General features: G+C 41.2%; 1 protein-coding gene across 1 annotated transcript in view; it reads left to right on the forward strand.

Annotated features, from left to right (window-relative positions):
• LOC120990988 (UPF0462 protein C4orf33 homolog) overlaps positions 1-22102 on the forward strand; it is a 112774-nt gene that overhangs the window by 33326 nt on the left and 57346 nt on the right. The window contains exons 3-5 of the mRNA XM_040419880.1: positions 5575-5635; positions 11228-11408; positions 15790-15850. Coding sequence (XP_040275814.1) covers positions 5575-5635; positions 11228-11408; positions 15790-15850 — 303 coding nt within the window. The remainder of the gene's footprint in view (positions 1-5574; positions 5636-11227; positions 11409-15789; positions 15851-22102) is intronic.

Genomic DNA, 22102 nt, shown 5'->3' on the forward strand with positions numbered 1-22102 from the left:
CTTTGCAGGTCACCATGGTTAACAATGGAAGAACAATGATTTCAAGCATCACCCTCCTTTTAACATGTCAAGTCTGCCATTTTAACCCAATCAGCCTGACATAATGATCTCCAGCCTTGTGCTCGTCAACATTCTCACCTGAGTTAACAAGACGATTACTAAAATGATCTCAGCAGGTTCTTTAATGACAGCAATGAAATGCAGTGGAAAGTTTTTTTTGGGATTAAGTTAATTTTCATGGCAAAGAAGGACTATGCAATTCATCTGATCACTCTTCATAACATTCTGGAGCATATGCAAATTGCTATTATAAAAACTTAAGCAGCAACTTTTCCAATTTCCAATATTTATGTAATTCTCAAAACTTTTGGCCACGACTGTATATTCCTTATATATTTTTGTATTATCTGTGCTTTTGAATAAATTTCCTTGTATGTAAATTTACTATCTATGATTCTATACAGCACTAGATAGTTGAGTGCCCCCCAACCATTTTTTATAACTTTTTTCTCATCGTCAGTGGGTGTGTCATGGGGAGTGCACCGAACCATAGTTCCTAAGGTCAATTGAGCCACTGCCTTTGTACTATTACCCTTTAATGTAATAAAACAATTACTCCAAAGGTGCTCATAGCCTTTAATTACTTGTACTTTCAACATGGGTTTTTGTAGTGTACCAATTCTTATCCAAGCTATTTGTTATGGCTAAAAATGTATTTTTAAATCAATGTGAAATACTACCAAGAGGTGTTTTTTGGCCAATAAAAAGACTCCATAGAAACGGCTTGTGTTTTTTCCATAATGCAGGTTTTTATGCTGTTTTTTATTAGTGTGTGCTGCATTCATAATTACCATAGACTTCCAGCCAACATCTGGAGCTTTTATTTTTCTTCTTTTTAGCAAAAATATGCACCAAAAATGCAGGTGCAAAAACCTACACTAAAACAGCAAAACAGCAACCCCTCACACACACACAAAATCCCTATGTGTGAATACAGCCTAAATAATACTTTTTGAAGGAGGCCCATCCACATCTGCAGTTTGAATTCCAGTATTCTATTCCAGCAAAGGTACCTTGCATATGCCGGAGAACGCTGGTGCCTGACGGATCCCATTGTCTATAACGGGGTCCGCGGCCCGCCAGGTTTCCTGCATAAATGCTGCCTCTCTTCCAGAAGTATATCGCAGATGTGGATTTAGCTTTAAGGAAAATTGATAGAAGGGTGGATGAACATTCCTCAAGTAGATGCATCACTGAATCAAATGGAGACAGATCCTGTTCATATGTAATGAATATTTCCATAGATTGACAAATCTAATAAGCATAGTACATAAGCACATGTTGTGCATTGCAGATGAGACATGAAGCACATTATTATTCAGTAAACAGGGAATATTTTCTTTTAATTTCTCAAGATGACTAATTATTTATGTATCATAGTCAGCCATCTTTCCCAGTGAGAAGTCCGAGTGGCTTGTCTACATCAGTATGCACATGCTTCACTGTGTTATCAGTATCTTCTAGCTCTGTGCATGACTCCAACTAATATCTGTGCTTCTTGGGATTCCTGAACTTCATATCAGTCAGTTAAGAGAGGAATCATAGCATTGTCCTGTACAAACTCTGCCTGAAGCGGAGATACTGCTAATTAAATGTACTGTAGCTGTACAAACAGCATTGCGTGTTTATTTTCTAGTCTCTCGCTGGCATCTTGGATGAATCACTCTTTACATTTGTTTACAAGGCCTAGGCAGCGTCTGCTAATGGATCTGTTATCTGGAACATCAACACGTCAGTCCCATCGTCACTGCTAACCCCTTTCTGTTACCTAGAGGGAGAAATGTAATTTCATTGTACAATGCCAATTTAAAGGGGGCACTTCTTTCAGCAAGGTTTTTTTTTACCAAATTTTTTAGAATTGTTGGCGTTTTTTTTCCAAAGTGAAATGCTAAATATCATCCTTCTCTAGCAGTCAGCTTAGAGAGAAAACTACTATATAGATAATATTTTCTCAATTTACTGCTGCTGTAAGGGGAATATGTCATCTGTTAGTAAAATAGTAGATTGGTAGAATTAGGATAATTCTAACTCTCTGATACTTTGGAGAGAGTTCAGAGAAGAGCTACTAAACTGGTACATGGATTGCAGGATAAAACTTACCAGCAAAGATTAAAGGACCTTAACATGTATAGCTTGGAAGAAAGACAAGACAGAGGGGATATGATAGAAACTTTTAAATACATAAAGGGAATCAACTCGGTAAAGGAGGAGAGCATATTCAAAAGAAGAAAAACTGCTACAAGAGGACATAGTTTTAAATTAGAGGGGCAAAGGTTTAAAAGTAATATCAGGAAGTATTACTTTACTGAGAGAGTAGTGGATGCATGGAATAGCCTTCCTGCAGAAGTGGTAGCTGCAAATACAGTGAATGAGTTTAAGCATGCATGGGATAGGCATAAGGCCATCCTTCATATAAGATAGGGCCAAGGGCTATTCATAGTATTCAGTATATTGGGAAGACTAGATGGGCCAAATGGTTCTTATCTGCCGACACATTCTATGTTTCTTTAACAGTATGACAACTCTGTTGTTCTCTTGATAGACCTAGATGACCACAGAAGAGCACTGCATTTATCAGTGTAATGTGTGATGCTCTAACTGAGAGTTCCTCATCTCCCTTCCCTCTATGGTAAGAGTGAATGGTCTGAGGCTGCTTAGCGCTCACGAAGCACCACAGCCTCTTCATATATAAAAAAAAACTAAACTAGAATGGAGGGAGGGGCCCAAGTTGGGTAGACAGCCCCGGGCCTATCATGCACTTAATCCGCCCCGAGGGCTACATATTGAGCCATCAGAGCAGCTCCCTGATGGATTTATTGTGAAGCATAAAGCAACATTATGCAGATGCACTGAAAGTGAAAGCTGAAGGGGTAAACCCAGTGAAAACCTTTAATATAAACCAATAGAAATTTTTTAAATCCAAAATGAGTAGAACGCAATGATCGTCATACGCCCCCCTATTGATAAAATTGGGTAAAAATATATGAACACAGAGTAAAGCTCATGGCTGATCGGTAGGCCTGGGAAACTGCATGTTTTAATGGGGTTATCCTCATATAGATTATACTTACCCCACTCCCTGGCACCCGAGTCGCTCCTGATCCCCTCACGGCCACCGCTGCATCTCCCTGTCACGCGGAGTGTGGTAAGTATAATCTATATGAGATGCCTGGGAATTGGGGGGGAGTCATTATAGGGGTTGGATAACCCCTTTAAAATAAGACAAAATAAGTCCTTTAATAATCCCACCATGGGGAAATTCACAGTGTTACAGCAGCACACAGAATACAATAACTCCAAAATAAAGGCATTACAGTACAGGGTACAGATAAAAAATGTAAAATATAAGGGATATACGGTAGATGTCACAGCTTATAGAATTCAGTCTCTGGATGAAATGATATCCACAGGAACCCATAGGTGATGAGTGCTGTCTATCTCGGCTTGGGTCGACGTTAGTTGTAGAGCCTTACAGCAGCAGGGAGGAATGACTTTCAATAGCGCTCCTTCTCACACTTGAGGTGAAGCATTCGGTCACTGACGGTACTGCTCAATGCTATCACTGTCTCATGCATGGGATGGGAGTTATTCTACAGCATGGAGATCAACTTGGATAGTATCCTTCACTCACCTATCACCTGCACTGGTTCTAGGGGGCTCCCCAGGAAGGAGCAGGCCCTTCTAATCAGTTTCTGAAGTCTCTTCCTCTCCCTGGTTGAGATGCTGCTACCCCAGCAGGCCACTCTGAAAAAGATGGCTGATGCCACCACAGAGTTGAAAAAGGACCTAAGAAGTGCTCTCTGCACTCCAAAAACTCTCACCTCCTAAGTAGGTAAAGCCTGCTATGGCCGTTTCTGTACAGTGCGTCAATGTCATCTGTCCAATCCAGCTTATTATTAAGGCGTACACCCAGGTTCTTATAAGTGTTGACTATCTAAATGTTCATCCCCTGGATGTCCACTGGCTTAGGAGGATGTCTGGCCTTGCGGAAGTCCGCAACCATCTCCTTAGTCTTCCCAACATTGTTCCTAAGGTGGTTCAATGTATCCCATGTCATCCTCATTTTAGACTAATGTGGCAAGTCTCGGGTCAGTTCTCTGTATTCCATGTCATCCTCATTTTAGACTAATGTGGCAAGTCATTGGAATATTTTTCTGGTATAAATGTATTAAAATTCGGCTTTCAGATTGAATGGCATATTCATAAGCCACATATGCCACATTTGCACCCATGGCTGTGTTGGATGAAAGGGCTGAACACATTTTACATATTCTTCCATGTTGAGGAGCAGGACTGTACACTAGTGCGATAGGCTAGAGCACCACTAAGCAGATTGCAAGAACACTATAACATTACATTATGAAGAGTCTAATGTTGAAGTCATCTCTGCATGCTCCAACGCCAGCAGCAAGTAAATCACATAACCAGAGTCAGCTGAATAAATGGAGTAAAATCGGAGGCCAAGAGAGCTATCCTACAGTACCTGGGTAACTGCTGTATGAAATAATAAGAGCTTGAATCCCTTGGGTCTTATGAATGGTGCCTTTCTCTGGAAAGGCAACACCTTTTTGTTCTCATCATATTCCACAGCTCTTCTGTTTCCTGCAGAGCCAAATGATTCTTTACTAATGGGATCAGAATTCTTCTACTGACAAAAGATAAGCTTGTTAAGAACATTTGGATATCCTGTTCACATTAAAGTACTAAATATGCATTTTACTTAATTTGCCGATAGTTAAGATGTTTGGAGAATACTTTGTATGTAAAAATACTACAACATAGCCAATTATCCTGAGGTGTAATACCACTTTCTGCCACTAGATGGGAGAAGCAGCACAGAAAAGGGAAAATGCCTCTTATTTGTGCTTTTTAAAAATCACTCCCTATAACAGCTGCATATTAATGCAATTTCTGAAGTAATACAGAAATCACTTGTATATGTCACACAACTGTCAACTCAACCAGGCTATTGGTTGTTTTTTTTTTTTATAGAGAATCCTGGATATTTTTTTTTTATATCAGCCATTTTCTTTTCACATGTACCAACCTGATACATTTCTTACAAAACAAGCCTGAACCACTGACTACTATCCTTGGGGTTCATTTTCAGTCGCAGCATTTTAATCTGCAGCACTGAATGGTTTACATTTAATATCCGACAAGCCAGATTTTATGATGGTTTATTAAAGTTTCATGAAATACATTTAAAGCAGAGCAATATCTCATTTAACATGCTGAGTAATTATGGCCCTTTAAGAGATCTTTTAAAAGGATTTTACAATTCTAAGCCTCCCTAATCCACTCACTGCTATAAAATCTGTGTAATGTGACAGCTGTAAGGAAGCATCCCTCTCGGGCAAAGATATGAGGCTTTGCTATATGTGTTCTCAACCCTACGGTACCTGTGTACAGGCAATTTCATTATCAGTTGGATAACCAGGTTGTGGTAGACCAAATAACTGACCGTTTCCTGCTACAATACACTTACCTAAATTTCTTTTTTTTATGTCAAAGAGAACAAGTCCTCCAGACCAGTCTAGACAGTGAAGATGTAAAGGAGTATCAAGAAAAGCAGGTGAATCTTTACTGATTTCTACTTTTTGAAAGTACAAAATGGCGGCTTATAGAATTGGTCAAACTGGTTAGCTTTTTTTTATTGAGGAGGTGGGTCCAACTGGACTTTTGTACTGTGCCAATAAATGGAGAATTGGTTAGGTAGATTCTGTTCATGTCTGCATCATGGTTTCTGTTGATGATGGAAACCACAATATGTTGCCAAAGCTGTTGGCCGTAAATTCACAATAAATAACAATGGCGCCAACCCCATTCTGCTGAGGTGTCCATTGTTTTGATGGGGAAAAAATAATGCTGCGTGTGAAGATCCACACCACTGCAGAGGTGGTTTCAGGGGAAGGAGATCTGAGCCAGGACAGAAATGAAGGCCAATGTTATTGGTGCAATGACACTGCACCAATAGCAGAACAGCTCAATGGGTTAGAGTACTCACATGGGCAGGGTGGGAATAGTATCAGAGCCACTGGAGGATTTGAGTCAACCCTGTGGTTCTACTCCAGAGTGTTTTTAAGACCACATCACCAATAACAGAGGTATGCCCACAACCAGATGGATCTCTGAGCTCCCAGATTTAAGCTAGTCTATGAGAGGTGTAGTAGGCTCACGGCTGGTCAGCACAATAGAGCAGATAGAAAAGGGCACATGTGATACATGGACATAGAGTACACATGCCGTTAGAGACATATGTCTTTCACCTTCAGTAGACAGAGAAACAGCATAGAGGCCCCCATTTACTGTGCTAAGCGCGTCAACTCCTCTAGCAATTTTTGTATCAACATTTTGGTGCATCTCATTTTAGACACATTCAGATGTGCTAAATAGAATGTCTTTTTTTGACATCCTCAACATTTCCTGGTTTTAAACTGTACTCTGGTCCTACTTCCAGGATTATGGTGTGGGGTTACATAATACATGGTAGCCGGACCCCTCCATTCTTCATTTTAGGTACACTAATAGTTGGGTGTTACATTGCTTTGGTCGTGGAACCAGTGGTATGGCCATTTTTCCAAAGTGTCCCAGGAGCTATTTTTCAGCAGGATAATGCTAGGCTGCATGTTTTTGGGGCTTCTTTGAGCAGCCTGCATGGCCTAAACATGTTACCATGACCTACAGCATCTCTGGACTTGTCTCCCATCTTGCACACCTGGGACGTATCAGATAGTGAAAGTGAGACATTTTACCTGTCACAGTCGTTACCTTTAACTGTGACCTTCCGTTCTTGCTCATTCGGCGCTCCTCGCTGAAGTTCTGTTCCTGTGTATTATTTGTGGTTCTGTATGGGTTAACTCCCCTGTATGCCTATTAGGAGTTAATCCTCTGTCTGCTCCATGGGTGTGGTCTCTCTGCTGCACCCATGGAACCTGTATATAAGGCTGAGGTTTTCTTCAGTTCTGTGTTAGCTCTCCTGGTGTGTGTTGTCTTGTCCTGCTTTGCTCCTAGTTTGTACTCTCTCCCATGCTGCTGACCCATGGGATCTGTGTCTGTCTGTGCTCTGTGAGTTTCCCTACTTGTTCATTTGCGTCCTTTTTCCTGTCTTTCTGTTCTGCCAGTTATGTTTTAGTTACTTTGTGTTTATTCTTATTTCTGTGTTCAGCAAGCCTTTGCAGCAGAGTGGCATGACAAGGCCATGCAGATTACTACTGGTGGAGCAAGTCCTTCTCTGCTCATTGCCACTCCTGCTCCCTTGCGTGAACTCCTGCTTGTATTATTACTGTAGTTGCCCTGTTTTGTATTCATATGTCTGTGTTCAGCAAGCCTTTGCAGCAGAGTGGCATGACAAGGCCATGCAGTTTACTACTGGTGGAGCAAGTCCTTCTCTGCTCATTGCCACTCCTGCTCCCTTGCGTGAACTCCTGTTTGTATTATTAGTTGCCCTGTTTTGTATCCATATGTCTGTGTTCAGCAAGCCTTTGCAGCAGAGTGGCATGACAAGGCCATGCAGTTTACTACTGGTGGAGCAAGTCCTTCTCTGCTCATTGCCACTCCTGCTCCCTTGCATGAACTCCTGCTTGTGTTATTATTTGCCCTGTTTTGTATTTACCTGTCTGTTATGTTTGCCTATGTGCCGTCGGTACCTTCTGGTACCTGTTGTCCATTCGCTCCTGCTGTCACTGTCTAGGTCACGCTCCAGAGTGGACCCTGGCAACTTCCTGCGGCTAAGTCTAACCCTACCATCTAGGGCTCTAGTGAAAACCAGGAGTTGCTTAGTTACGCCCCTCTGGAGTATTACTAGACAGTGGCGCAGTGGGGGTTTTCTCCCACTGTGCTGACGGTACATAGAGCTCATGTTTTATCTGTGCTGCTTTCCATGTTTCTGTTTGTGCAATAAACTCTTATGTGTCTGTACCTGATTTCCGTTTATTGCATGACGACGCGGTGGTCTCTCCCGGGACCTCCAACTCGTGACAGAATGAACAAGTAGGGAAACTCACAGAGCACAGACAGACAGACACAGATCCCATGGGTCAGCAGCATGGGAGAGAGTACAAACCAGGAGCAAAGCAGGACAAGACAACACACACCAGGAGAGCTGACACAGAACTGAAGAAAACCTCAGCCTTATATACAGGTTCCATGGGTGCAGCAGAGAGACCACACCCATGGAGCAGACAGAGGATTAACTCCTAATAGGCATACAGGGGAGTTAACCCATACAGAACCACAAATAATACACAGGAACAGAACTTCAGCGAGGAGCGCCGAATGAGCAAGAACGGAAGGTCACAGTCAAAGGTAACGACTGTGACATTACCATTTCATGACAAAAAAATTAACTCATTTAGAACTTGATGGCATCTAAAAAACATTTGGACAGGGGCAACAAAAGGCTAGAAAAATAAGTGGTACTAATAAAAACAATTTCCAAGCAGGTCACAGGTATCAAAATAGCATTTTTACACAGGCAGAGTCTCTCAAAAGCAAAGATGGGTAGAGGTTGACCAATCTGTGAAAAATTGCATCTAAAAGTTGTGGAACCCTTTCAGAAACTGTTCCATGTGAAATCCATGTGCGCAAGGGACAATGCTGACGGTCAGTATTGGACGCTAGTGATCTACGGTTCCTCAGACAGCACTGCATAAAAACAGGCATGATTCTGTACTGGAAAAATTTGGTATTTCAGTGGCTCACTGACTGTGCAATGTGGATAGAGGTGCTCATACACCGGTACACCTAGAAACCGTGTAGACAATAAATTGGAAAAATATAGTTGTTATGGCACACTCTCATCTGGTATATATTGAAGTAGGTTATTAGGTTTGAAAACTTATTTATTAATATTTTTGGTATAAAAACAATTTGATAGACTGGTTGAATGGTTTTATAGTTGATATCAAGGTGTTATGTACAGGCTGAAGGCATATACTACTATAACTGGGTACATATAGTGTTATATACAATGGCTGAGTACACAAGGATAGAGAGGAGACTGTCGTGTATATCCGGTTTGAAGTACTGTCTTGGTGTAGGTTCCAAGAACTAAAGTGCTGTATGCAGGCTGAATAAACTAAAGTGCTATATGAGCTGAATGCACAGAAGTGCTGGATATAGGCTGGGTACAATAAATGCTGTGTGTCAGCTAAAATATAAAAGTGCTGTGTGCAAGCTGGATACACTAAAGTGCTAGTGCAAGCTGGATACACTAAAGTGCTAGTGCAAGCTGGATACACTAAAGTGCTAGTGCAAGCTGGATACACTAAAGTGCTAGTGCAAGCTGGATACACTAAAGTGCTAGTGCAAGCTGGATACACTAAAGTGCTAGTGCAAGCTGGATACACTAAAGTGCTGTATGCAAACTGAAAATACTAAAGTGCTGTATGCAAACTGGATATACTAAAGTGCTGTATGCAAACTGGATACACTTAGGTGCTGATTCTGTACTGGAAATCACTGCATGGGCTCAGGAACACTTCCAGAAATCATTGTCTGTGAACACAGTTCACCATGCAATCCACAAATGCAAGGTAAAGCATTTGTGGATTGCTTTACTAACTAAAAGCCATATGTCAACATGATCCAGAAATGCCACCATTTTCTCTGGGCCAAAGCTCATTTAAAATGGACTGAGGCTAAATGAAAAACTGTTCTGTGGTCAGATGAATCCAAATTCAAAATTCTTTTTGCAAAGCTCGAACAACATGTCCTAAGGACTCAAGAGGAGAGGGACCATCCAGCTTTTTATCAGCACACAGTTAAAAAGCCAGCATCTCTGATAGTATGGGTATGGTATGGTAGTGCCTATGACATGGGCATCTAGCACTTCTATTAATGCCGAACAGTATAGAGAGGTTTTAGAGCCACATATGCTCCCATCCAGACAACGTCTCTTTCAGGTAAGACCTTGCATATTTCAGCAGGACAATGCTAAACCACATACTGCATCCATCAGAACAGCATGGCGCAGAAGAGTCGAGGTGCTAAACTGGCCTGCCTGCGTTTCAGACCTACGGTATCTGGCAAAGAAGACACAGGACTGTTGAGCAGCTAGAATCCTACATCAGACAATAATGGAACAACATTCCTCTTCCAAAATTCCAGCAATTGGTCTCCACCTACACCACGGTAGACATGGCCCTGTCCCAACTTTTTTGAGATGCGTTGCTGCCTTCAAATGAGTACATTTTTTCATGAAATGGTAAAACATCTGATACATTATGTGCTCTATGATCTATTGTGAATAACAGATAATTGTATGAGATTTAAAAATCATTGCATCTTGTTTGGAATTGGGGTTATAACTCAAGTAAGCTGTGATAGGCTCTCCTTCTTCATTTAAACTCTGCCCCCTTTCTTGCCACTTTAGAACAACGGGGAGAGGCTCATTAAGTTACAAATTGTGGGGCACATATGGCGTGCACCATAATTTGCAATTTTTTAACGCCACAATAGTGGTGTAAACACATTGTACTACTCAGTGTGCCTAAGTCCATTTATCACTACCATCTCATCTGCTCTTTACACATGCAGCGCTATTTTGCCCATTACATATGATGAATTGTGATCATGTGGTTTCAAATGAAGCTTCATACGCAGATGTGAACATATTGTTACTGATTGGCAAAAGACAAGACAAGCCAAGCTGTTAAAGTGGGTTGGGGTTGTTTCATTAGATAAAGGTTAAAGGGGTTGTCCAACCTGTTATACAGTATGCCCAAATTAAAACTGCTGCCAGTTCTCCATGTACTTAGCAACTGGCTGCAATCTATACAGTATATGATTCCTTACATTGAATTATATTTCTATACATTGTAAGGTGACATATATAGATTTCTAACAATATTCATTCCATTGAACTATGATTCGGTAGTGATATCAACTTGACTCATTAATGAGCATCGTCCAGTTAGGTAGATATCTATAAGTACTAGTGTGGTGGTAAGGTGAAAAACAATTTAATAAAAAAGAGCCTGAAGTAGGTAACAAGGGATATGCAAAAATGTAGGATACATTGGTTGTACATAACAGATACATGTAGAAAAGGTATGTCATGAGGTCTGTTTGTTTGTTATATAGCATGTGTAGCGAGTTTCATATTAGTGTGGTGAGTTATCTTCTTGGTTATTATTTCCAAAAACAATAATTGGATTTCATATAGATTTCCTACAGAATAACTACAACATGGGACAGCAAACCAGTATTACATAAGCCAGTGACAATCACTTTCAAGCCACATGAAGACGGGCTCCTCATGGAAGTTTATTCCCTGTTCTTTGATGATCCAACAGCGCCACCTGGGAAACCGGGTGAACCTTTCAATGGTCTTTGGGATTACGAAGGTAAGCTGCTTTGTGTATTTGATGAGCATTGTGTCTTTAATAGTTCTGGTAATACAAATAAAACACATTTTTACATATACTGTATGTCAGAAAGAGCTAAAGAGCAGGGAATCACTTTCTGTATTGATGACAGGTTCATGTACAGTATACCCATTGCTCAACAAAAATCAAGAGGAGCAACCCTCGCCTCATGTCTAAAGGAGTGGTTTATGCTGGCACAGGTATAGAGAGCAGTACAATATTTATGTAGCAGAGGAATATATATGTACAGTACAGTATATACAATTGCAAGAAAAAGTATGTGAACCCTTTGGAATGATATAGATTTCTGCACAAATTGTTCATAAAATGTGATCTGATCTTCATTTAAAATCAGCCTATGGGGCAGACAGGCTAATCAGGAGTGCACGACACGACTCGATGAAGAACAGTACAGATTTTCATCTAAGTCACAACAATAGACAATCACAGTCTGCTTAAACTAATAACACACAAAGAATTAAATGTTACCGTGTTTTTATTGAACACACCATGTAAACATTCACAGTGCAGGTGGAAAAAGTATGTGAACCCTTGGATTTAATAAATGGTTGAACCTCCTTTGGCAGCAATAACTGCAACCAAACGTTTCCTGTAGTTGCAGATCAGACGTGCACAACGGTCAGGAGTAATTCTTGACCATTCCTCTTTACAGAACTGCTTCAGTTCAGCAATATTCTTGGGATGTCTGGTGTGAATTGCTTTCTTGAGGTCATGCCACAGCATTTCAATCGGGTTGAGGTCAGGACTCTGGCTGGGCCACTCCAGAAGATGTATTTTCTTCTGTTTAAGCCATTCTGTTGTTGATTTACTTCTATGCTTTGGGTCGTTGTCTTGTTGCAACACCCATCTTCTGTTGAGCTTCAGCTGGTGGACAGATGGCCTTAAGTTCTCCTGCAAAATGTCTTGATAAACTTGGGAATTCATTTTTCCTTCGATGATAGCAATTCGTCCAGGCCCTGAAGCAGCAAAGCAGCCCCAAACCATGATGCCCCCACCACCATACTTCACAGTTGGGATGAGGTTTTGATGTTAGTGTGCTGTGCCTCTTTTTCTCCACACATAGTGTTGTGTGTTTCTTCCAAACAACTCAACTTTGGTTTCATCTGTCCACAGAATATTTTGCCAGTACTGTTGTGGAACATCCAGGTGCTCTTGTGCAAACTGTAAACGTGCAGCAATGTTTATTTTGGACAGCAGTGGCTTCCTCTGTGGTATCCTCCCATGAAATCCATTCTTGTTTAGTGTTTTACGTATCGTAGATTTGCTAACAGGGATGTTAGCATATGCCAGAGACTTTTGTAAGTCTTTAGCTGATACTCTAGGATTCTTCTTCACCTCATTGAGCAGTCTGCACTGTGCTCTTGCAGTCATCTTTACAGGACGGCCACTCCTAGGGAGAGTAGCAGCAGTGCTGAACTTTCTCCATTTATAGACAATTTGTCTTACCATGGACTAATGAACAGCAAGGCTTTTGGAGATATTTTATATATAAAGAGCAGTACAGTACATGTAGAGAACAGTACAGTGCTTACAGTATATATATATGGAGCAGTACAGTACAGGTTGTATATATAGAGAACAGTACAGTGTGTATAGTACATATAATGAGCAGTACAGTACATGTAGAGAACAGTACAGTGCTTACAGTATATATAAGGAGCAGTACAGTACAGGTTGTATATATAGAGAACAGTACAGTGCGTATAGTACATATAACGAGCAGTATAGTACATGTAGTACATATAAAGAACATTACAGTCCATATAGTATAGTACATGTAAAGGGCCGTAGCACAGATAGAGAGCAGTTTAGTACATGTACAGTACCCCTCTTCAATACCTTAGAGGCATTGCTAGACAGCCAGTCAGTGCTTGCTGACAGTTATATAGCACCTGCTGATTAGTAAGAATGTGATGCATTTTACCAATGATATCTCCATACTGAGTAATTGAGAATAGGTTGGTGGATGAAAGGATTTCAAGTCCACCTGCATAGGGACATCACTTGGAGCAAAATCACGCCCCAAAGAGGTAACTATCCATAGAATATCCAATACAGAAGTTATCAATTACCTCACCGGGTCATGATTTTGCGCCAAGTAATGTACCTATGCAGGTGGACTTGAAGTCCTTTCATCCTCCAACCTTTTCTCAATATCTTCTCCTCCTGGGAGTTGGCGTCCCATGCATTGAGGACCCAGACACCATGTCAGCACTAATACCACATAAAAGGCTTTTTATTAGTGTTGTGCCTAATGTAGCACAACACTTAAAGGTGAGCATTACCATCTCTCCTTGGGTCACTCAGGCAGTACATACCGTGTTTCTCCGAAAATAAGACAGGGTCTTATTTTGTTTCTCCGAAAAAAGGGTTAGGGCTTATTATCGGGGTAGGGCTTATTTTTGCTCCATGAACAACAATCACACATTTTTGCTTGAACAAAAAAACAGGGATATCTGGCGCGAGAGATGACAGGGTGCTGATTGGTGGAGGTGGGGGAGGGAGCAGGACATCCTCCTGCTGATTAATTGTTAGAACGTGCGGCAGTACAGGGTGGAGAAGCCGTCCAGCCCGCCCAGCGATGTACTCGTACGGTAGATGGAAGTACGGCTGCCGGCATAATTTTACATTTAGTGAAGTCGCCAGCCGCGATGTATGCGTGGGCTAGCGGCTTCACTGAAGGCTAAGTGTTGGCAGCCTGCGCTGCTGTAACTCCTGCCCGCCTCCGATCAGCTGGGAGAGCAGAGATTTCCAGCACTGAGGTCCTGCCCGCCCGCCCTGGCAGTTCAGGAGCCTTTAGTGAGCGCTCCTGAGCTGCTGACTCACCCACACTTCCAGAAATATAAAATTTATCTAGGGCTTATTTTGGGAGTAGGGCTTATATTTAAGCCCTACTCCCAAAACCCAGCAAAATTGGGCTAGGTCTTATTTTCGGGGTAGGGCTTAATTTCAGGGGAAACACAGTATTTACCCTATGGGTGCCTTTTCTCTCTCTACTTCTTGGCATTCTTGAGCAACATGCTGAGTAATTGGATCTTCTAGCCAATAGCACGGGGCACAGATCACATTGCCTGTAGAATTGTAATGGTTGTGGTTTCAAGTACTATGGTCCTAGAAAGCAAGATATACTTCATAGTTCACAAATAGATATCTACTGTACTTACCCAATATGACATTCTACTTTAGCATGAGTAGGTGGAGCATTATTAACAGAGGTCAAGGCAGTGATGGGGCACAGTTATCTGGGTAGGGCTAGTAATCTTTCATTATACAGTATTCTTACCCTGCTGGAAAAGTATAGATTTTATGCTGTAAATAGAGTGCATGAGCAGTTCCGTTAACTGCCTTCAGGATGTACAGTAGATGCCTAATAATACAAAATAAATGACTATAAAAGTATGGAATAAAAGGAAAAGACATGACAGTATACTTTTAATACTCTTGTGAGATGTTACGTTATACACTATGCCATAGTAAAAATAAATCACCATACATAATCTCCCCTAAATAGTAATACAATTGCCTAAAAGGCATTTTCTGTTTGGTTACCTGATTGTGTTGGTGTGCTGTCTTTCTTTTAGCATATCACAGACCACTTTTTACTAGAGAATAGCAGCTTGCAAAGCTGCAAAAATATATATACTGTATATATATCTATATATTTTTTAGCAATATTTCAAATTCATTTATAAGTGCCGGCTTGTGTGGGATACTGGGATTGTTCACAAAAAATGATCATTTCCCTGTCACATCATCGTCTGCAGAGTCTGCGTCTGTTATCCGCTTAGTAGATAATAATGCAGACAATGGGAAACTGTGACTCTGTAATGCACCGTTATCTTTGCATCAGATGTTATTAAAGTGCCTGATTATGATCTTCTATCTCGTGTTTCTGGTGTAATGTATAGTGATCTCTTAGGAGTCATGGAGTTCACTTTTTTTTTATGAATTAGCTTTTCTGTGTCATTTTAAAGGCATCATTTATACTGGCTACTTTTTTTTGCTGAGGGACATAGTTATCTTCTAGATATTATTGATGGATGCCACTGGCAAAGACTGATGAGAAAGTCAATAACTGCAATGGCCTGAGATGTCACCTTTACTGTCTGGATCATTGCTCGGTGGTGGAGCATAATACCCCTTTATCTTCATAAGGAAAATATCTAAAGAACAGCAGGCTAAGAATGTGTCAGACCAAGAACTGAGGGCATCTCCGTGAGGCATTTCTTCTACTTCATGCTAGGAAAACAAAGGATTTTTACAAAAATGGCTTCTTCCTATGTGTCACTTAAGCTCCATCAAACTAATAAATCTTCATTTTTCTTCCTTTTACTTGCAGTTGTTGAATCTTTTTTCCTGAACAGCGAGACCACTCAATATTTGGAAGTCGAGCTGTGCCCGTAAGTACATTTCTGCCTTTGTATAAAATCATTTTAAGTGATGAAAACAATGACTTAAAGCCGACAGCACTGAACTGTGAATGCTATAGACATTTAGCAATGGAGCAGGTACAACACTGACTGGAAATGTACAGAGTTTCTATAAACTGTTAAGCTTTGACAGCCCTGACCCTTTGTCAATGTAAGTCAGAAAAAAATGGCTCTATTTTACACTGTCAGTGAAACTCAGCCAAGAGGGAAGCATTTTGGATTAAGACATGTTTTAGTTGGCTGATGTACAAGCGAGCGTGAAGTCTTTAAATCTTGCTACTGAGAAAGACTCTGAATGACATATACACACTTCTTTATCCACACGCAGCAATGTCTTTGGCAGCCAACCGTTGTAAATGTTGATGTTTTAGAGTATTGGATAGTGAATATGATTAAGGGGCTGCTCGCATCACGTTTTTGTCCCACATTTAACATATGCGTTGGGAAAAAAAGGATGAAAATGCGAAATACACTATGATTTTCCATCCTGCACAGTCCAGCAAAAAACATACGCGTTAACGGATACATTTGTTCCTTACAGTGGAACGCTATGATGACAGATGCCACTGTATCCGACATTATGTGTATACGTTGTGAGATAGTGACAGATCTCACAGAGGTGAGAGGCAAGAAAGGGGTGGATAGTGCGGTCCCCACCCCTATTCCATCACAGGTGAGACCAGCTGGAGGTGCTCGGGCTGGCATAAAGCACCTCCCAGGCTCCCAGTCTGGGGAAGGAGACAGAGTTTTTGTGAAACCCAGTCCTGCTGGAGGCTCTGTGAGTGTGGTCTCAGCTGGACAAGGCTGAGAGACCATGAGGCTGGGAGATAGTCTGGACTGACCATGCTACAGCCTGGGGGCTGGTGGACTACTGGCTGTGAAAGCCGCACCAGAGACAGTGTGTGAACTGCGCTCTGTATAGGTGAGTCAGGGATTTATGTTATATGTTTAGGTAGAGCCCAGACGGGCAGGTTTTCATTTTGTACCGTGTTTGTTGGTGCTGGTGTCAAAAATAAATGCACTGTTTGGACAATCAACAAGGTTGTCAGTGAGAATTCTGTGACTGAGACCCTGGAGATAGAGCTAAACCCCCACAACGTCAAAGGGAGTCGGTCATGAACTCTTCACTAATAAAATTACTAGCAATGGCCGTCGTTACGTGGTAAAAGCATTTTCAACATATACCTGAATGTCATTTGGGTGTTCATTGATTGTCCAAGAGAAGAGCTTTAATTCACATTCAAAATGGCTCCCATGTGCCCAGCTGGGAAGGTTTTGCTTTTCAAAGTGCCCAAAACTCTGCTCTTCCTCAATGTCTGCTCCTTACCTAACCTCCTAAGGCTTCCTCCCCTCTCTCCTGACATCACAGTGATGCGTCTGCACAGAACATATCCCTGATGCAGTAGACCACAAAAGGGATTGTAGTGTGGAGATGCCTCACCGTGATGTCAGAGGAGAGGGGAGGAAGCCTTGGGAGGTTAGGTGAGGAACAGACATTGGGGAAGAGCGCTTTGAAAAACAGGCACATGGGAGACGTTTTGTATATGAATGAAAGTTATTTTCTTGGACAACCAAAGAACACCCAGATGACATACAGGTATGCCTAGAATGCTTTTACCACGTACTGATTTCCATTGCTGGTAGTTATATTCGTGAAAAGTCGGTGACAGACTCCCTTCACCAGAGTTTTGCTAATATACCAAACTGCAGAGAACACAACAAATACTCTATATATCTCTAGTAGGTGTACAGGGTGATTCACTAGAACCAAAATACACTAAACCAAACCATATAAAATAGATTGAGAAATCGACGGTTAATCATACATTGGGTTCTGTTTTATTCTTCAAAGAAAATGTAGGGGTTAGGCTACTTTCACACCTGCGTTCAGGTGTCCGCTCGTGAGCTCCGTTTGAAGGGGCTCACGAGCGGTCCTGAACGCAGCCATCCAGCCCTAATGCATTCTCAATGGAGGCGGATCCACTGAGAATGCATCCGCCTGCCAGCGCTCAGCCTCCGCTCCGCTCAGTGAGAGGACACCTGAACGCTGCTTGAAGCGTTCGGGTGTCCGCCTGGCCGTGCGGAGGCGAGCGGATCCGTCCAGACTTACAATGTAAGTCAATGGGGACGGATCCGCTTGAAGATGACACCATATGGCTCAATCTTCAAGCGGATCCGTCCCCCATTGACTTTCAATGTAAAGTCTGAACGGATCCGCTCAGGCTACTTTCAGACTTAGAAAATTTTCTAAGTTATAATGCAGACGGATCCGTTCTGAACGGATGCGAACGTCTGCATTATAGGAGCGGATACGTCTGATGAAACATCAGACAGATCCGCTCCGAACGCTAGTGTGAAAGTAGCCTTAGTCAGCACATCCTAGTGCACAGGTGCACGTCACCATGGCTGGAAGCACAAAAGCAAAAAACAGACAATGCAACAGCAGTTTGCAAACAAAAATAATGAAGTAAATACCATCGTGCCATACTCACTATAGAAAATGTAAAATGCTAACATTATAAATGTGAGATTCTTGTCAAATACAGTTTGTACAAAATTATTTGTGCCTGTCCGCCATTGTCAAGGTGATCTCATTAGGACAGGAACCTAACACTAATTACTACATCCACTGACACCATACTGTCCTCCACTAGATTCAGGGAATACAGGTCCCACATGCATGCTGAGCCCACACTATATTGTACCTCTTTGGTACCAGACTGGCCTTTTTATTCCTTTTTTTTTTTTTTTTTTTTTTTACACTTTGCACATTCATAAGATCATACAAGACCTCAGGGGTATTTAACATTACATTTTTTTATTTTTTTATTGCTGATTTCTTCTATAACTGGCGCCGATATAGCCCCAATTACACGGCTGTGCAACCTCACTGCCAAGCTTATCTGGGTTTACTAAGACCCAAGACCAGGCCTGTTTTCATTTTTACATTTTTGATTTTTCCTCCTCATGTTCCAAAAGCCATACATTTTTTATTTTTCCATTCACATAGCTATATGAGGGCTTATTTTTGGTGGGACAAGATGCATTTTGAAATGTCGCCATTTAATTTACCATGTCTTGTATTAGAAAACAGGAAAAAAATTATTTGTGTGGCAAAAAAACAGAACTCCACCAAAGTTTTTGGGGTTTTGACATCACAGCATTCACTATGCACTAAAAATAACCTGACGTTCTTATTCAGGGGCTCAATACAAATGCGGCGATACCAAACTTGAACATTTTTTTTTTTTTTTACTGCTACTTTAAAAAAAATAAAAAAATTTAGAAAAATCAACATTTTCTTTGCATTGCTATATTCTGACAGCCATAACTTTTTTATATTTCAGTCTACAGACTGTAGTTTTTATTGATACCATTTTTGTAGTATATGCAATGTTTTGATCACCGTTATTCTATTTTGGGGGGGGGGACAAAATGACAAAAAAAATGCAAACATTTTTTTCTGTTACGGCGTTCACCGCGCAGGATTTTTTTAAAATATTTTAATAGTTCAGTCATTTTCGGATGCTGCGATACCCAATATGTTTTTTTATTGTTTATGTATTTTAGATGTAAAATTGGGAAAGGGGGGTGATTCAATTTTTTTATATATTGGTGTTTTTTTACTTTTTTTAAAAAACTTTTTTTATACTTTTTTTTATTAGCCTCCTTAGGGGCCTCGTACATGGGATCTTTTGACTCCCTCTCCTATTCACCCCAATAGAGATCTATTAGGGTGAATAGGATTTTTACACTCTCTATTCTGAGCTGTGCCTTGTGCATAGCTCAGCATGAAGAATGCAATGGCAGGACTGGATCACTTCAGAAGCGTCCAGGCTGCCATGGCAACCGATCGGAGCCCCGCAATTTCACTGCGGGGGCTCCGATCGGAAGGCAGAGGGAACCGCATCCCCCTGCCTTGACTCACAGGTGCCACGATCAGCGTTGATCGCGGCACCTGAGGGGTTAAATGACAGGGGTGGTGCGACAGTCGGCACGCGGCGCATATGGAGCATGGTCACTGCAGAGGCCCCCTCCATACACCCGTGGGCCCATAACGCTGTATAAATACGCGTTATGGGTTAAGGGGTTAAATAATTCAGTTGAAAGGTGTCCATAACCTTTAAACATTACTTACGAGGCCTTTCTAACCTTCTCTTCTTACTGCACCATTTTATGATTTTCATTGCTAGGCCTTGATATTAATAGTGGTCTGCAGAGTTCTTGTGTCATATCTATGAGATACTTATTTCCACAGCACTTCTCCTTGTATAACTGGTCATGCTTTAGGCTTAGCATTTTAGTCTTTCTAAGGGCTCTCCATAGTGGGTATACATCGGAATACCTGAAAACGGTACTCATAAGTTTACAATGACGAATACTTTGACTTAAATTGTTTAAAAAAAGTTTTCCATTCCTTGTTTTCCATTCCTTTTCGACATTTTCGCCAGACAGAATAGCTCAGTCTATCACACTGATATGTCCGGCAAAAACAGACTAAAACAGATCAAACATTCATAGCGATATATGTGTAAAGCAAAAATGCATCATAATACAAAGAGAAGAAGAAACATTCCTAAACATTTCGTTAGGGAATCTGCTGTCCTTACATGGGGCAGCATATTCAGTATACAGATCTTTGTACTATATACACATTGCTATTGTCCTGATTTTTCTTTCCTTTCCATCTGTTTACATTGTGAGGGAACGGTTGGTTGTGTTACGGCAGCTTCCCACACTCTATTATGACCCCAGAGGACATTGTTGGTTTCCATGCACCGTATTGTTTTGTTATCAGTTTTCTAGTGCATGTGCAATGTGAGATACATGGTATGAAAGATTGGCTTCTGTTCATTTATTTAGCGACAGCCTCTGGCAAATCTCCAGGCTGATATGCATAACAAAACCTAAAGCATAAAAAGACATTTTAGGGCTCTGGAGATTTAACTAAACACGTCTGGCAATCTGTCACTGGACGGTTATCACTTTTGCCGACACCAAACTGCATATTTACTTCTAAATAATGTCGAGGCCTAAGCCACTCACAGTGCCGTCACATTTTCCCCTAATGAAACTCAAACAAGTTTCAAGACCTGGCACATGTATAATTTATTGTCATCCTGAGAATGTTATGTATCAATCTGGTCGGCACTCAAACTGAACCACGCTGCAGCGGGAAGGAGCTCACTCCACGTGTAATTCAAAGTAAATACTGAGAATGTTAGACATTAGGAAATTCAGCTTGTAAGCGTCACATTCATTTCTTATTACATAGTAGCTCTAAAATTTTTGTTTCGATTGAGGAGAGTTCAAATAGTACAGCCAGCCTTTAGAGACCTACTGTTACGGACAATGGTGATAGAACCACTGTGTCAACTAACCGGTTTGACTTTGGGCTAGTCGCTACCTCTAGAAATAGTCCCAGTGTAGTTGGCAGCTGACACGCAGAGGTCAGAGACTCCAGTGCAACGTATCGGAGGCAGGGCCGGATTAAGGGCATCATGGACCTGGTGCAGAAGATTTTAATGGGCCTTTTTATAGAAAATGAAAACGCAACGCAGAGCAACTTTTTATAGCACAAATAAAGTGTGAATTTACGCAAAATTACACATGTCAAAATCCGCATGCATAAAGTTTGAAGTGTGAACGGGTCTGCGTAATGCCATTCAAGTCTATTGGACTAAAGTTCATGCGTCATTTTGAAGCAGATTGACGCACCGGTTTGCGTGTGAAAAATCTGCTGTGTGAACTTAGCCTAAGTGTACATCTCTGGCCACAGTTTAAATATACAGCCATCTATATAGATGGCTGTATTATGTATAGCCACGCCCCAAGGAGTTAACTAGTGCTGCTGGATATGTCATTCAGGAGCATGAAAAAGCTATTCACGTCTAGCTTTTCCATGCTCCTGAATGGCATATGTGTTTATAAAAGCTAATCTATTATAAGCAGATATGCCATTGAGGAGCTTGGAAAAGATAGGTAGGCAAGAAATAGTCACCTAGCTTTTCCATGCTCCTGAATGGCATATCTGCTTATATGCATACATGTTTATAATAGCCAAGCTATTATATGCAGACCTGCCATTCAGGAGCATGGAAAAGCTAGGTGAGAAATAGTCACCTAGCTTTTCCATGCTCCTGAGTGGCAAATCTGCCTATAGGCATATCTGTTTATAATACCTGATCTATTATAAGCAGATATACCACTCAGGAGCATTGA

The sequence above is a fragment of the Bufo bufo genome, chromosome 2, assembly GCF_905171765.1.
Source record: "Bufo bufo chromosome 2, aBufBuf1.1, whole genome shotgun sequence".
Taxonomy (NCBI): Eukaryota; Metazoa; Chordata; class Amphibia; order Anura; family Bufonidae; genus Bufo; species Bufo bufo.